Raw genomic sequence first — 15,239 nt, forward strand, 5'->3', positions numbered from 1 at the left:
TTCTTTTCCTTTTGTTGCTGAGGATGGAACCCAGGGCCTCTTGTATGCTTGGCAAGTGCTCTACCACTGAACTGAGATAGGGTTCTTTTCCTACCCAAGAGAAAAATTGTTTAGATTTTCTTGATGGACACTTCAGAGTAAGAATGCTTGCTTTTCCAGAAACGCTATAGTTAGATGTATTGCCCTTTTTGCATTCACTGCTAGGAAGCTAATGGCTAGTGGTTCCCCCACTAAGCAGTTGCATTCAGACTTAACTGGCTCTGCATATCGCTCTGCTTCAGGCCTTTCTATTGAGTCCTTGCAGGAGAAGGAACCCTCAAAAAACAGTGACATTCAAGGAAAAAATCACCAAAAAGGGCTGAGACTCAGAAGTCAAGTTTCCTCAGGAGGGAGTGATAAGGAGAATGAGAGGGGTTGTGGTCAGGCACCATCCACGGGCATCGAGGTTTGTGCCCAGGGCCAGCTCATGTAGTCAGGCCTTGCAGAAAGGATACCAGCATAATAAATAACAATGTTCCTACTGGGGCACCCCCAGCAGGTCCAGACCTGCTGCAACCATTTAACCACAGATACAGTCGCCCCCCATCCTGCGATGCGTTCTAAGGCCCCATGAGTGCCTGAAGCCACACTGAGTAGAGTCCTGAGTGAGTTTGGCCACACAGCAGCTGTCCCCAGTTCCCAGCTGGTGCCCAAGCGACCAAGGGGTGCAGCTGGACTCCAGGGACAGGGATGCTATGTCCCCGCTGAGATAGGATGGGACAGGGCAGTGCAAACGTTCCTCGTGCACTCAGGAGGGCATGCAGTTGGAGACTTCGTAGGTGTTCATTTCTGGCATTTTCTTTGTAGCATTTCTGGACAGCAGCTGACGTCAGGTAACTGGAACCAGAGACGAGAGACTGAGGTTAGGGGAACCTAACTCAGAGCACACCACGGTGCAGTGGGTCCCTCTGCCAGCCCAGGTCCCAGGTGGCCCTTGAGAGGGCAGGAGCCTCGCCTTCTTACGGAAATAAAGGGGAGAGGGGCTCCCAGCAATGATTTTTCTAGTCAAAGGGCAAAAGAGTTTCTGGTTTGATGTGATAATAAAAGAGGTTTGGAATATAAAGAAGTGGGAGAAGGAAGTGGGCCTAGCCTGGACTCTCAGGCTGAGGCAGGAGCATTGGAGATTTGAGGCCAACAGGGGCAACTTAGTGAGGCTGTCTTCAAGTAAGCAGCCCGAGGGCTGGGGATTAGCTCGGGGGCGTAAGCACCTGCCAGGCATGCGCGAGGTCATGAGTTCAATCCCTGGTGCTGTGGGGGAAAAAAAATAAGAACGTGCTGGAGATGTGGCAGCAGGATTGAATCCCCGTACCAGAAAAAATAATGTAAATAAAAAGGAAGAAAACATCTGTACAGAGAGGGCCTTTTCCCCTGCCCTGGGTGCGCAGCCTCAAAGCTCTGAGGTAAAGCACCCGTCTAATAACAGGTAGTAGAGACCCAGACGGTGTGTCCAGGGTGCATCCCCTCGGCATGCCTTCTGCTCTCAGTGCTACAAATGGGATGAAAACGTCATCAAAACAGGAAAATCCAGAGTACACGCGTGTGTGTGTCCCCCATGGAGGTGAAGCTGCAGACTCTAGAACACAGCTCTTTTTGTCCCTTTGAATGTAATTGCTTTGAATTTCTTGTTTCTTAATTTCCTCCTGCCTGCCCTTGGTGGTTTTGTGTTTGACCTGTCTCTTTTTAAATCACTGAGCCAGGCTTGGTGTTGCACACCTGTGATCCCAGCACTCTGGGAGGCTGAGGCAGGAGGGTTGAAAGATGGAGACCAGCTTGAACTAAGCAAGACACTGTTAAAATAAAAAGGGCTGAGGGTGTGGCTTGGTATAAAGGCCCTGGGTTCAGTCCCCAGTGCCACCAAACCACAGTAGAACAAACAACTGGAAGTATCATGTCACTTGGGCCAGACCCCACCATAGCCTCTGGGTTGTACTAGCTGTAGTTTGGCGGCTTTCTGCAAAGACCCAGCATTTCCAGTATCTTACACCATCAGCTCTTAGTTACTCTGTGATGCTAGCTGCATAACCAAGGCTTAAAGCTAGGGGTGTGTGTGTGTGTGTGTGTGTGTGTGTGTGACCATTTCTGGGTCAGGTGGCCAGGCATCCGATTGCTTCCAGTTTTTTGCTCAGATCCACAAACCTCTACAGGAGGCCCTTTCTTAAAAGAGACTCAGCTAGGGGCTGGGGATTTAGCTCAGCGGCATAAGAGCCTGCCTTGCAAGCAGGCAGTCGTGAGTTCGATCCCTGGTACCGATAAAAAGGAAAAAGACAAAAAAAAGAGAGAGAGAGACTCAGCTACCTCCTGCCCACCTTGAAGCCACAGGTTCTTTCTCCATCTGAGATGGGTGAGGCTGGTCCTCAAGTAGGGCTCTGGTTTTCAGTGCCCTTCCAGCATACGTGTCAGGTCGCATGCGTGCATGCGTGTGTATCTGTGTCTGTCTCTGGGGAACGTTATTTGAAAGAGTTGAAAAATAGAGGCAGCTTGGCTGTCTGCCCCCGGGTTGGTGAAATGCCTGACAGCATGACAGAGCCGCCCCCACAGTGCCATATCCTGCAGCCGTTAGGAGCCTCCCTTGTGTATAGCAGCTGTACAGGGCTAGGGGATTTACAGCAGGACTTTGGGTAAATTCCCATGTCTTAAAAAGAAATGTGTGTGTAGCTTCAGCGTCCACCTGCCTGCATGTGCTGGTGGAGAGTTCTGGAAGGCTGTGGCACACTGTTAGCAGCAGGAGGATGGTGGGACGGGAACTCTTACATCCAAGGGAAGGTGAGAGTTTACATTTTTTTTTGTCTTTTTCCTTTTTATCGGTACCGGGGATTGAACTCACGACTGCCTGCTGAGCTAAATCCCCAGGCCCTAAGAGATTAAATTTAAAAATATACTCCAGTAATGACACATCGTCCGTCATTGATCCTATCACTGACCCCATTGTTCGTGCCTGTGTCATATATATATTTATATTTAGTTTGGTCTGTTGGTTTTTTGAGCCAGGGTCTCACCATGTAGCCAAAGTTGGCCTCAAATTTGCAGCAGTCCTCCTGCCTCACAGTGCTGGGCATGCACCACATGCCAAGCCTTGTTCTTTCATTTTCTTTTCTTTTTGTATCAGGAATCGAACTCAGGACTTGTGCTTACCAGGCAGGCACTTGTGCCACTGAGCTATAGCTTCAGCCCTCTTCTTTTATTTTGTGAAGCAGTTCTGAAGTTCTCTTTCCTGAATGCTTTTACAAGGTCTGATCAAATATCCTGTGAATGTTCCTCCAAGTGCCAGCCAAAGGAAAGTCAGGCTCATAAAAACATGACTGTGTCCACACCCACCTTTTTACCAGATCTGGCACCGTCCAACTTCTGGCTCTTCTCCAAAGTCAAAATGACCACGAAAGGAAAACATTTTGAATCAGTTCAGGACAATGAGGCAGTTATAACCATGCAACTAAAGATACTCACGGAAGCAGACTTCCAGATCTGCTCTGAATATGGCCACAATGGTGGGATAAACATGTTCACAGTGCGGGAGCGGATTTGAGGGGACTGATGACAGTGTGTCTTTCACTATACTGCAGTTTTAATCATAAACAGTCACAGTGCTTTTTGATCATACCGCTTGTGTATACTTCCCAGCCTGTCTTTTGGGGCAACAAAATATACAGAGTAATGAAATGATTGAGGTTAAGCTGGGGATGGGGGACATGCCTGTAATCCCAGCACTGCCTGCATCCCAGGAGGCTGAGGCAAGAGGATTGCCACAAGTTCGAGGCCAGCATGGCTACATAGTTCAAAGCTAACTTGAACTACATAGTGATACCCTTTCTCAAAAAACAACAACAACAAAAAAACCAAACTACAAAAAAAAATTTTAAAATGACAGATTAGCTGGGCGTTGTGGTGCACACCTGTAATCTCAGCACTGGGAGGCTGAGGCAGGAGGATCGTTGAAAGTTTGAGACCAGCCTGGGCTACGAAGTGAGGTCAAGGCCAGCCTGAACTGCATAGGGAGACCCTGTCTCAAAAAAACCAAAAAGTAAACAAGCAAACACCATTGAAGACACTTGCAGAGAGTACAGGGTTTTGTCCCCAGCTCTGGAGTGGCTCTGTCTGGGTTGCTCCCGCGGTGGGAGGGATGCAAGGTGAGTGACAGGAGGGAAGGATGGGGGCCCTGTCTCCCCTGTCCAAGCAGCCTGGACCCCACCCTCAGGCTCCTCCTTCACTTCCTTTCCAGAAGAAGAAAGGGAAGGAGGCCGGGTCTGCTGCCACGCTGCCACCGGCCCGCGTGCCCAGCCTGCCCACTGAGGCCAGAGCCGCTCACGCAGGCCCACTGGCCACCGCCAAGAGGAGCAAGGCCAAGGCCAAAGGGAAGGAGGCCAAGAAGGAGGTGAGGCTCTGGGCAGGTGTGGGGCCAGCGCCCGAGTCCGCTGGAGACGGGCGTCCTGTGAGGCCAGGTGACCAGCAGCTGCCCTTGCACTCTGAGCACAGCGACCTGAGCTGCCTCCTTGGGTGTGTCAGGCAGCGGGAGTACCTGGCTTAAAACTGGGTCCCCACAGTGGTCCCTCAGGCTTTGCTCAGGTGATGGGTTGGGTATATACGGTAGCACTAGCCCCTGCCAAGGCACGCATTTGAGATGCCACCTCAGTTTCTCTTGGAGGACCAAAGTATTTGCTGTGGTAATGGACAGGACAGTGCTGAGCACTGAGCACTGTGTACAGTGCTCAGTATGGGCAGGTTTCACCCCCCACCCAGGGTCATCCTCCTACTGCTGGGGTGTGTCCAGCTAGAGCCCCCAGTGTATCCACAGCAGATCCCACAGCAGCAGGCCCAGTTTAGCCCAGGGCAGTGTCTTGAGCCATTGGCCTGCTGTGCTCTCCCTAGAACCGTGGGAAGGGAGGTGCAGTGAGCAAACTGATGGAAAGCATGGCTGCAGAGGAGGACTTCGAACCCAACCAGGACTCAAGCTTCTCGGAGGATGAGCACTTGCCACGTGGGGGCGCTGTGGAGCGGCCACTGACCCCAGGTGAGGGCTGCAAGGCTCGAGCCTGTTGGGAGCCTGATCTGAGACCTGGCTTGAGCTGCAGCAGGCAACAGCATGTGCAAGGGCCCTGGGGCCAGTTTGGCACTGGCTGTATATAACCTGGGGGTGCCAGAGTGTCCTCAGGACTGGGTACAGGCAGAGCAGATCTCCCTCAGTCTCCTGCACCTCTGAGGAGCTTGGTGTCCATCCTAAGAGCACCTGTGGCTGTCCTGGTTACAAGTGGAGAGTGGTGTGGTCAGGTCATGTTGAAATGAGCCTCCTGGCTGCTTCAGAGAGAATGTGTTGGGGGCCCAGGAGTGGGGTACCCATAGAGCATGATCACCATCCTGACAGAGCTGGCAGTAACTGGGGCCCTCCATGGGGACTGCAGGGAGGGGAGTGGCTGGGCTGTGCAAGCAGAGAGGCTTGAGAAGAGGACTGGTTTGGGGGCCCATAGAAAGCTGTGGGATCACACATGCATGGAGGTTCAAGCCTCAGATTCAGAGTACTTGGAGGAGTCTCCAGGGCGGTCACATCCAGTGGGTACTGAGACCCAGGGCATGAGGAGTGGGGTGTCCCCAAGGGTGTGCCTGGGTAACTCCCATGTGGGTCTGGGGTCCCAGGGCATGGGCAGCTGTGTTGACTCCCAGCAGCTGTCTCCTGGGGTGCGGCATGCTATTCTGCCCTGTGTGACAGATCCCAGTGGCCCTACAGTGCGACTGAGGTTAAGGGCCAAGTGGACATAGGGGCCTCTCAGGGCTCTGGCTGGAACCTGACTTTCAGCTACTTCTGTCCCTGGCTGAGGCAAGTGACACAGCCACGCCCACTGCGCAGGCATGGGAAGTCTCCTTGCCCTGGATGCAGGTGGGGACAGAAGAGTGGATCCCTGCTGACTGGCCCCAGTGCTGCCTGCATCATCTTGGTTACAGCTGGGTGGAGAGAGAGGACCAAGGTGGAGAGTGGTGTTGGAGGACACCACCAGTGGGGCAGCCAGGAGGGGACCTGACGACAGGGGCCTGCAGGGAAGCTCAGTGCCAGGCTGCACGGTCACAGCAGAAACCCTGCCCAGCGGGCAGTGGGGTAGGGAAGGTGCCCTGGACAAGGGGCAACCCCAGGGGGCTGACATTCAGGGTAGGGTGAGGTGGCACAGGCACCTGGGCGCGCACATGCCCGTCCCCTCATGGCCCTCTGCCCTGCAGCGCCGCGCTCCTGTGTCATCGACAAGGATGAGCTGCAGGATGGGCTGCGAGTGCTCATCCCCATGGACGACAAGCTGCTCTACGCCGGCCATGTGCACACTGTGCACTCGCCTGACATGTGAGTTCCCTGGGCCCGAAGGGGGGCAGGCCGAGGGCACCCCCGGGGCTCCTGGAGAAGGGCCAGTGTGAGCTGGGCCCCAGCATCCGGCTGGCCTGGCCCCCTGATGAAGATCCCAAGCTGGCAGGGAGAGGACTCGTCCACTCACACAGCTGCTCCACAGACCTCCAGCTTCTGTGGCCCGGGGGGCAGGTAGAGGTCTGGGGAGGGGGCGCTGGCCTCGCCCCTCATGCACAGGACCCTGGCCTCACAGATACCGCGTGGTGGTGGAAGGCGAGCGCGGGAACCGGCCCCACATCTACTGCCTGGAGCAGCTGCTGCAGGAGGCGGTGAGCGGCGGGGAGCCCGCCCTGGGGCGGGGCGGGGGTGGCCAGAGGCGTAGCCACAACCCAGTGCCCTCCATCCGTGTCCTCCCAGATCATCGACGTGAGGCCGGCCTCCACACGCTTCCTGCCGCAGGGGACCAGGATCGCGGCCTATTGGAGTCAACAGTACCGCTGCCTTTACCCAGGCACCGTGGTCCGAGGTGAGACGCACCCTCCTCCCGAGCACTGTGCCGGGGTGCATTTGGCCAGTCCCCAGAAGCCTGCTCTGGCAGTGTAGGCTTTTACTGGCTTGCAGACCTGAGAACAGCAGGGTCCTGAGGCATGGCTGGCCCAGGTGCTGCTCAGAGGCGCCCCCCGGGTCTCGACTCCCCTGTCCCACGGCACCGATCTTGCCCAGGCTGGTTCACTCGGCTTCGTGAAGAAGTCTTAACATCCTAGCAGGCTGTCATCTCAGACTTCCTCCCTCTCTGGTTTTTCCCTGGCCCGTGTCAGGCTTGGTGCATGGGTGTTTGCCCATCCTGCCACCGTGGTCTGAGGCACTGACCAGGGCCAGGTTCTTGTCCCTGGAGCTGGGGATGAGGAAGGTGGTATCCCCAGGAAAGTTGGGGTGTTGATGGCAGCGTGGACAGTGGAAACTGGGTAGATGAAAATAAGAGGTGCCCAGAAGAAGCGGGTGGGGTGTCAGACAGACAGCAGGACTGGGGACACAGGCAGCTCTCCCCTGAATTGTTGTTAGGCCAGCACATCCAGAGGTGGGCTGTGGGTGCCGGCAAGATCAGAACTCACATGCAGATGTGGCCCATTCCTGGTTTCTGCCCATCCGTGTGCATGGTGGACGAAAGCGGGGGCAGTCGGCTGCAGTCCAAGCCAAAGGCGGTTGAGCTGGGAGAGTCAGTTTTCCATCTGTTAGTCACACTTTTTTTGTTTTTTTGGTCTTTTTTTTGTCTTTTTCGTTTTTATCGGTACCAGGGATCGAACTCACGACTGCCTGCTTGCAAGGCAGGAGCTTACGCCTCTGAGCTAAATCCCCAGCCCCTAGTCACACATTTATCACTAGTACCTTGGAGCTGTCCCTCTGTATGGGAAGTCTGTCAGGGATTCTGATTTCTTGGAGCTCTCTGTCCTCTGGCCCGAGACGGGCCACCTCCCGGAGCCTCCTGGGGAGCATCTTGCTGCTTTCGTGGTCTCCCCAAGTGTGGCATCTGCCTTTTTGTTTCTTGGTCAGCTCAGTAGAGGGCCTTTGAGTAGCTTCCTGAGGAGGAGCCCCGGGGTGCATCTTGTGCTCGGGTGTTGTAATCTCTTTCTATCTATCACTCTCTAAAGAGAGCTGAGTTAGGTATAAATTCTAGATTGGAAACAGTTTCCTCACACCATGTCAAAGTCCTTGTTTTTTATTTCGCTTCCAATATAGTCTGAGAAGTTCGCGGCTGTCACAGTTTTCAGGTCTTTGTAGGAGACCGGCTTTTGTCTCTGGAAACTTGCAGTCTTTTTTGTTACCTCTAGGTCTGGAAGCCCTGGGCCTCCCCAGCCTTTCTCTCTGCCTGTATTTTCCCACGTGGGGGTCTGGGAGAGGCGAGGGGCTGTGGTTATGTAGCGGATCCCTTCAGCCCCGGCCGGAAGCCTTCTGCTTTCCGTCCTGCACTGTCTGGTTTCTCGTCCCCACTGCATGCCTGGAGCTCGGACAGTCCCTGGTCCTCAGATTGTCTCTTTATCTTCTGTTCAGTTTCCTGGGGGGTTTCCTCCACTTTATCTTCTAACCCCTTTCTGGTCTCTTAAATTCTAAAAATTTCATACTATCGTTTGAAAAAAAAAATCCCCAAGAGCTCTGTCTTAGTCCCTGGATGATTCTTTCCACAAAATGTGTTTCTGCTCTATCAGTATATTATCTTCTTAACAAATGTTTCTCAGGGCAGGTGTTTTCCACTTTGGATTTCTGCAGCTCCTTTTTCTCCTAAGCCCCTGCTTGCTTGTGTTTGTTAGTTCTTCTCTCTTTCTTTTTTGTGGGTTTTTTTTTTTTTTTTTTTGACATAGGGTCTCACTGTGTAGTTGAGGCTGGGTTTGAACCCTTGATCCTCCTGCCTCCTTCCTCCTGAGTGCAGGAATTTGCCACCACGCCTGGTTTGTGCTCTTTTGTTAAGAGATCTTCTGGATGTCGCCACCGGTCCTGAGTGAAGAGAAAGGGTGACAAGCTCAGTGCATGAGTGCAGCCTCTTGTTGAGGTGGCAGGGATGTTCCTTGGGGACACCCAGACAGGCAATGCCAGCCTGCAGCAGGCAGCCTCCCGAGCCTGAGTCCTGGGGACAGAGGCCTGATGTCTGCATCTAGAAGGGACCTGGGGTGTCACTGCTTGGGGTATGGATGTCCTGGCGATGCTCAGCTCTACCTAGTGCCCTTCAGTCTGGAGCTGGGTGAACCTCCTGGCTCCTGCAGGCCTCAGTGTGTCCATTCGGGGGCCCCTGGCCCCAGCTTGGTTCTTTTTCACTGCTCTGTCTCTTCCAGGGGACCTGGCAGTGGCAAAGCTGAGACCACAGTCACTACCTAGGCATCTGTCCCAATGGCAGTGTTCTTCCTCTCCCAGCCCTCAGGGCTGACGGCCGGGGGTCCCTTCACTCTGTTTTGGGGAGCATCTCAAGCACGACCCACTGTCTGGTGGTGCTTAAATGCAGGATGTAGAGAACCAGCCCTGGCCTGGCCCATGCACCTTCCACACTCACGCTATGTAGGCTTTGTCCACCGCTGACGTCCCCAGCTGGAGCTTCAGGGGCCCCTGACCTCTCCCCCTGCCCCTGCAGGGTTGCTGGACCTGGAAGATGATGGGGACCTAATCACCGTGGAATTTGATGATGGAGACACAGGCAGGATCCCCCTCTCGCATATCCGCCTCCTGCCGCCCGACTATAAGATCCAGTGTGAGTGAGCAGCCCGTGACCCATGACCAAGACCCTGCTGCCCTCCCAGGTCCCTGCCAGCCAGACCCGGGGCAGCCTATCAGTTTTGCCATCAGAATCCACAGGGGTGGAAATGGCGGAGATGGTAATCTTGGCTCTCCAGGCAGGTCCTATGATCCATGATGGCAGCCACAGACAGGCCTGGTGGCCTAGGCCACGGGAGGCTGAGCAAGCAAGTTTTTTTTTGTTTGTTTGTTTTGTTTTTTTGTACCCAGAATCAAATGCAGGACCTTGCGCTTGCCAGGCAGGTGCTTGTGCCCCTGAGCTAACCCTAACCCTAATCCCAACCCCAACCCTGGCCCTTGATTTTTTTTTTTTTGAGACAGAGTCTTGCTGTGTAGTACCGGCTGCCCTTAAACTCACTTACGTAGCCTGGACTAGTCTCAAACTCACGGTGATCCTCCTGCCTCAGCTTCCTGAGTGCTGGCATTACAGGCATGTGCACCCCATGCCTGACAAGTCAAGTGTTTTTGATGTTTCCAAGCAGTAGTATCAAATTCTAAACTTGCTCCCTTGTGGCCACTATCTTCTTTGACCTGTATTACAAAACAGGAGCTCAAAGAGGTTAATAAAGCTGGGCATGGTGCACACCTGTAATCTCAGCACATTGGGTGCCCGAAGCAGAAGGATCACAGTGTTGTGATCAGCCTGTGTAACTTACTGACATTGTGACTTAATGAGACCCTAATCTCAAAATAAAACACCAGCAGGGGCTGGAGTGGTAGCTCAGTGCAAAGGCCCTAGGCTCAATCCTAGTACTGCCCCCTTCTTCCGACAAAAAAGGTTAATGATTCATCCAGGGCTCTGGCCTTCTCAAGGAGGAGGGGCAAGACTTGCCCCACACTGACCTCTGGGGTGCCACCTTCAGGGTGTTGAACTTCCCTAAGTGGGTCACAGCAGCCCCCCTCATTGTGCGCAGAGCTTTGGTTGTTCCCAGTCATTCGGGGAGTTCACCTGGAACCATCCCCACTGTGTCCTGTTCCCTGCCATGTGACAAGCATCACCCCAGAAGTTGGGCCAGCGGAGACCCAGGCTCAGGCTACCATCTGCTGTGTCCTGTAGGTGCCGAGCCGTCCCCGGCCCTCCTGGTGCCCAGTGCCAAGCGCCGCAGCAGGAAAACCAGCAAAGACACTGGGGAAGGCAAAGAGGGGGCCACGGCGGGGTCTGAGGAACCAGGAGGCAAGGCTCGAGGCCGAGGGCGGAAGCCCAGCACCAAGGCCAAGGGCGGTAGGTTGCCTTGGAGCTGGCTGGGCCTGGGACAGAGCAAGGTGGGCTGAGAACACAACCTGGGGCCAGCACCAGGGGCATTTCTGCCTCACTGCAGACTCCAAACAGGCCAAGGGCGGGAAAGTGTGTCACAGCAGAGCTGAGCTTTAGCTCAGTCTCTTCACATCCGGAGACGTGCATCAGACTGTAAGCTGGGTTGCACGCAGGTCCCCAGACAGGTCCTCTTGCTTGGGTCTGGCTTCCTGCAGCCCCATCCTGGCCTCCATTTCATTTGTTGTCTTCTGTTTTCTAGACAGAGCCACGGTCCTGGAGGAGGTGACCTCCACTGATGAGGTCCCCGTTACCCCCTTGACCCTGGAGCCAGTCAGCACCCCAAGTTCCAAGAAGAGCCCCCCAGAACCTGTGGACAAGCGGGCGAAAGCCCCCAAGGCCCGCCTCACTGCTCCGCAACCTGGACCTGCACCGTCCACTTTTGCCAGCTGCCCAGCTCCTGAGCCCTTTGGGGAGCCACCAGCCCCTGCCACAGCCCTGCCTCCAGCACCCCTTGTCACCATGCCCATCACCATTCCCGCCACCCGCCCCAAGCCCAAGAAGGCGAGGGCCACTGAGGAGTCTGGTGCCAAGGGTCCCCGGAGGCCCGGGGAGGAAGCCGAGCTGCTCGTCAAGCTGGACCATGAGGGAGTCACGTCCCCCAAAAGCAAGAAGGCCAAAGAGGCCCTGCTCCTCCGGGAAGATGTGGGGCCTGGGGGCTGGCAGGAGCCCAAGAGCCTGCCGGGCCTGGGTGGCCACCCCTCGGCAGCAGGCAGCAGCGAGGCCAAAACAGCCTGGCCCAAGGCCTTGGAGGGGGACCTCGCCCAGGAGCCTGGGGTGGGGCTCCCAGTGGAGGACCCTGGGGACCCCAAGAGCCCAGACAAGGCGCAGGCTGAGCAGGACGGGGCGGAGGAGTCCGAGAGCAGCAGCAGCAGCAGCAGCAGCAGCACCAGCAGCAGCAGCAGCAGCAGCAGCAGTAGCAGCAGCAGCAGCAGCTCGGAGACGGAAGGCGAAGAGGATGGCGACAAGACCGGCGGGGATGACCGCGGTGCTGGGGGTCGCACCTGCAGCGCTGCCAGCTCCAGGGCATCCTCCCCAGCCTCCTCTTCCTCGTCCTCCTCTTCCTCGTCCTCCTCCTCGTCCTCCTCTTCTTCCTCTTCATCCTCCTCCTCCTCCTCTTCCTCTTCCTCCTCCTCTTCTTCCTCCTCCTCCTCTTCTTCCTCTTCCTCCTCTTCTTCCTCCTCCTCCTCTTCCTCTTCCTCCTCCACCACGGACGAGGATTCCTCCTGCAGCTCGGATGACGAGGCAAACCCCGCACCTACGCCCGGCCCCTCCACCCAGCCAGCCCTGCCCAAGGCTCCTAAGCCAGCCAGCAAGGCCCGCTCCTCGGGCAAGAAGGCGCCTGCCGCCCAGCCACCGGCACCCCCGCCCCAGCCTGCAAAGCCCTTACAGCCCAAAATGCAGGCTGGGGCCAAAAGCCGTCCCAAGAAGCGCGAGGGTGTACACCTGCCCACCACCAAGGAGCTGGCCAAGCGGCAGCGCCTGCCGTCTGTGGAGAACCGGCCCAAGATCGCAGCCTTCCTGCCTGCCCGGCAGCTCTGGAAGTGGTTCGGCAAGCCCACCCAGGTAAGCGGCCGAGGTAGCTGGGGCTGGAAAACTGGTCTCCCAGATGCTGTGCCCCTCACAGAGCGGCCTTACTGCTGCAAAGAAAAAGAGACCCAAGATTGACTTAAACCCACAAGGTCAGACTTACGGGACTCTAGCAGAGAGGCTCTGGGTATCCAGCTTCAGGTTCAGGTGAATCCAGGGGCCAGAAATCGGTCTTCAGATCCCTCCTGGGTCCATGGCCCAGGCCTCACCTTTCTGTCCTTCCTTTGTACTGATCTCTTGGGCAGCCATGCTTCCCGAGCAGCAGGAAGGGATGGACAGTGGTTTGTGGGACATGTGCTCCCAACTCAGGAGCCATTGTAGGAAGCAGGAGTCTCCCACAGCTTTAAAGCTGGCTGAGTGTTGGCCTGTCTCATGGCCCTCCTGAACTGGTCACAGTAGGCAGCAGGAAGCTTGGATTTCTGACTGCCAGAGCAAGGTTCCTGCCCACCGGGGGCATCTACCAAGGGGAACAGGTGCTGGACAGCAAGAAGCACCACTGTGGCGGTCACTCAGCCACCTCAGCAGTCCCCTGTGCCTGCGCCAAGGGGGATTTGAGACCCAGGCAGCACCGTGTCTGTGCGCCTGCAACACAGATGGGCTGTGAGGCCGGCAAGGGGGGGTCTGTACAGGGCGCTGTGCTCTTGCAGGAGCTTCCATCTCGGAAGGCTGGCTTTAGATTTCAGTTAGCGCTGAGGGTGTGCAGCTAAGGGGTGGGCAGAGCCTGCTTGCTCTCCTTCCGGGGAAGTTTCTCCCCAAAGGATGGTGTTACTGGAGCTGGTGCTTCTGGGAGCTGCCCCAAGCTGGACAGGAAATGTTTGTTGAATGAATAAGTGAACCTGCAGCACATGAAGCTGGGCTGGCACTGGGTCAGATGGCAGCTGTGCCAGGGGGCAGGTGAGGCTGTCCTAGCTAGGACAGCCCTTAGGGTCACACTTGAGGTAGGGTGTGACTCCCAGCCACCTGCTCCTGATGGTCTAACCCCCCACCAGGATGCCATGCGGCAGCAGCTCATCTTAGGCCATGTTCTTAGGGCAAAGGTTCTTTTCATTTTATTTGGGTGGGGGGGGGCCTTTTCTAAGCCGTGAGCAAGACATTCTCCCGCCCCCAGGGCCCCACTGTGGTTGTAGACTGGGTAGATGGAGATAGAGTAGCTTAGGGCCTGCCCCCCACCCCCACCCCACCTGCCCTGCCTGGAAAGTGGGTTTGGCAGGGACCCCCGATGGCCTGTAGGGGCTGTGTCACAGGTGTGTGGGCCTTGGGGTCTGGGCCAGCGCACTGGGGCGGGAGTCCAAGGCCCTTTCAGCTTCAGGAACCCCCATACATCAAGTCCCTCCTTGCACTGGCCCCTCCCAGGCAGCACCCCAGCCAGGCAGCAGGTGACCAGGAGGGGCAGGGCCAGGGCTAGGGTGGCACAGAGGGCCTTGAGCAGTGTGCAGCCCCTGACTCACACCCGCACCCGCAGCGGCGTGGCATGAAGGGCAAGGCCCGCAAGCTCTTCTACAAGGCCATCGTGCGCGGCAAGGAGATGATCCGCATCGGGGACTGCGCCGTGTTCCTGTCCGCCGGCCGCCCCAACCTGCCCTACATCGGCCGCATCCAGAGCATGTGGGAGTCGTGGGGCAACAACATGGTGGTCCGTGTCAAGTGGTTCTACCACCCCGAGGAGACCAGCCCCGGCCGGCAGCTCCACGAGGGCCAGGTGAGCCGGCTGGGCTAGGACACCGGGTTGCGGGTTAGGCCAGGGTCTCTGGGTGGGGCGCGGGGACCGGGACAGGCTCACACCAGCCCCATGTGTCCCCAGCAGCCCTGGGACCAGAAGTCTGGCCGCGGCCTCCCTGCGGCCCTGCGGGCCTCCAGCCAGAGGAAGGACTTCATGGAGGTAGGGCAGTGGCCCAATCTGTGTCGTCCTCTGGTCTCACTCCCCCCCCCGCCCGTCTCACGTCCCCTGCTCTGGGTCTCTGTCCTCTGTCTGTCTCTGCCTCTTCCTGACGCGCCCCGCCCCGCAGCGTGCCCTGTACCAGTCCTCGCACGTGGACGAGAACGACGTGCAGACGGTGTCGCACAAGTGCCTGGTTGTGGGCCTGGAGCAGTACGAGCAGATGCTGAAGACCAAGAAGTACCAGGACAGCGAGGGCCTGTACTACCTGGCGGGCACCTACGAGCCCACCACGGGCATGATCTTCTCCACGGACGGCGTGCCCGTGCTGTGCTGAGCCCGCGCCTGTGTCACTACCCGTCCCCCAGCCCCCGGGCCCCGTGCCAGTGCATGTCGGGGGAGAGAGGCGTGCGTGTGCCCGTATGCATGCACGTGTGCACACGCCCGCCCCCTCCGGCCGGGCTCCTGGGCGCCCCGGGTGTGGCGGTGCCAACGCAGGCGACAGGGCTTTGGGGAGCCGGGCCGCCACTCTCGCTGCGCTGCGGTTCCCGGTCTGGTCCGAGACCCCAATGGACAGGTCACCCGCTGCGCCCAGTGCGCCAGTGCCCGGCCCCACCGGGACACAGGGGCGGGGCGGGGGAGGGGAGCCCAGCCCCCCACACTACAGACCCCCCATGGTGCTTACCCCCCCAGTCGCGCCCGCCCACCCGGAGGGCGCCGGGTCCTTAACCTGTACAGTTTTATTGTACTGAGAGTGACTCCCCTGCCCCTGTATCATACGCCTTTAAATGGAGTCAACTTTTTAACTATATATATAAAGATAA

The 15,239-nt window shown here is 57.0% G+C and overlaps 1 protein-coding gene across 15 annotated transcripts in view; it reads left to right on the forward strand.

Moving 5' to 3' along the window:
* Tnrc18 (trinucleotide repeat containing 18) overlaps positions 1 to 15,236 on the forward strand; it is an 88,825-nt gene extending 73,589 nt beyond the window's left edge. For 10 of the 15 annotated variants that reach the window (XM_063234059.1, XM_063234057.1, XM_063234056.1 and 7 more), the window contains 11 exons: positions 4,256 to 4,408; positions 4,903 to 5,044; positions 6,241 to 6,358; positions 6,612 to 6,687; positions 6,776 to 6,884; positions 9,477 to 9,593; positions 10,695 to 10,859; positions 11,152 to 12,515; positions 14,002 to 14,238; positions 14,341 to 14,418; positions 14,546 to 15,236. In XM_063234059.1, the coding sequence (XP_063090129.1) occupies positions 4,256 to 4,408; positions 4,903 to 5,044; positions 6,241 to 6,358; positions 6,612 to 6,687; positions 6,776 to 6,884; positions 9,477 to 9,593; positions 10,695 to 10,859; positions 11,152 to 12,515; positions 14,002 to 14,238; positions 14,341 to 14,418; positions 14,546 to 14,752 (2,766 nt within the window). In that variant the 3' untranslated portion in view covers positions 14,753 to 15,236. The remainder of the gene's footprint in view (positions 1 to 4,255; positions 4,409 to 4,902; positions 5,045 to 6,240; positions 6,359 to 6,611; positions 6,688 to 6,775; positions 6,885 to 9,476; positions 9,594 to 10,694; positions 10,860 to 11,151; positions 12,516 to 14,001; positions 14,239 to 14,340; positions 14,419 to 14,545) is intronic. The other 5 variants (XM_063234060.1, XM_063234063.1, XM_013152621.3 and 2 more) reach the window with 1 other exon arrangement.
* The last annotated feature ends 3 nt before the right edge of the window (positions 15,237 to 15,239 follow it).

Source organism: Cavia porcellus, unplaced genomic scaffold, assembly GCF_034190915.1.
Source record: "Cavia porcellus strain 051 isolate PalLab524CR breed Dunkin Hartley unplaced genomic scaffold, mCavPor4.1 scaffold_23, whole genome shotgun sequence".
NCBI lineage: Eukaryota > Metazoa > Chordata > Mammalia > Rodentia > Caviidae > Cavia > Cavia porcellus.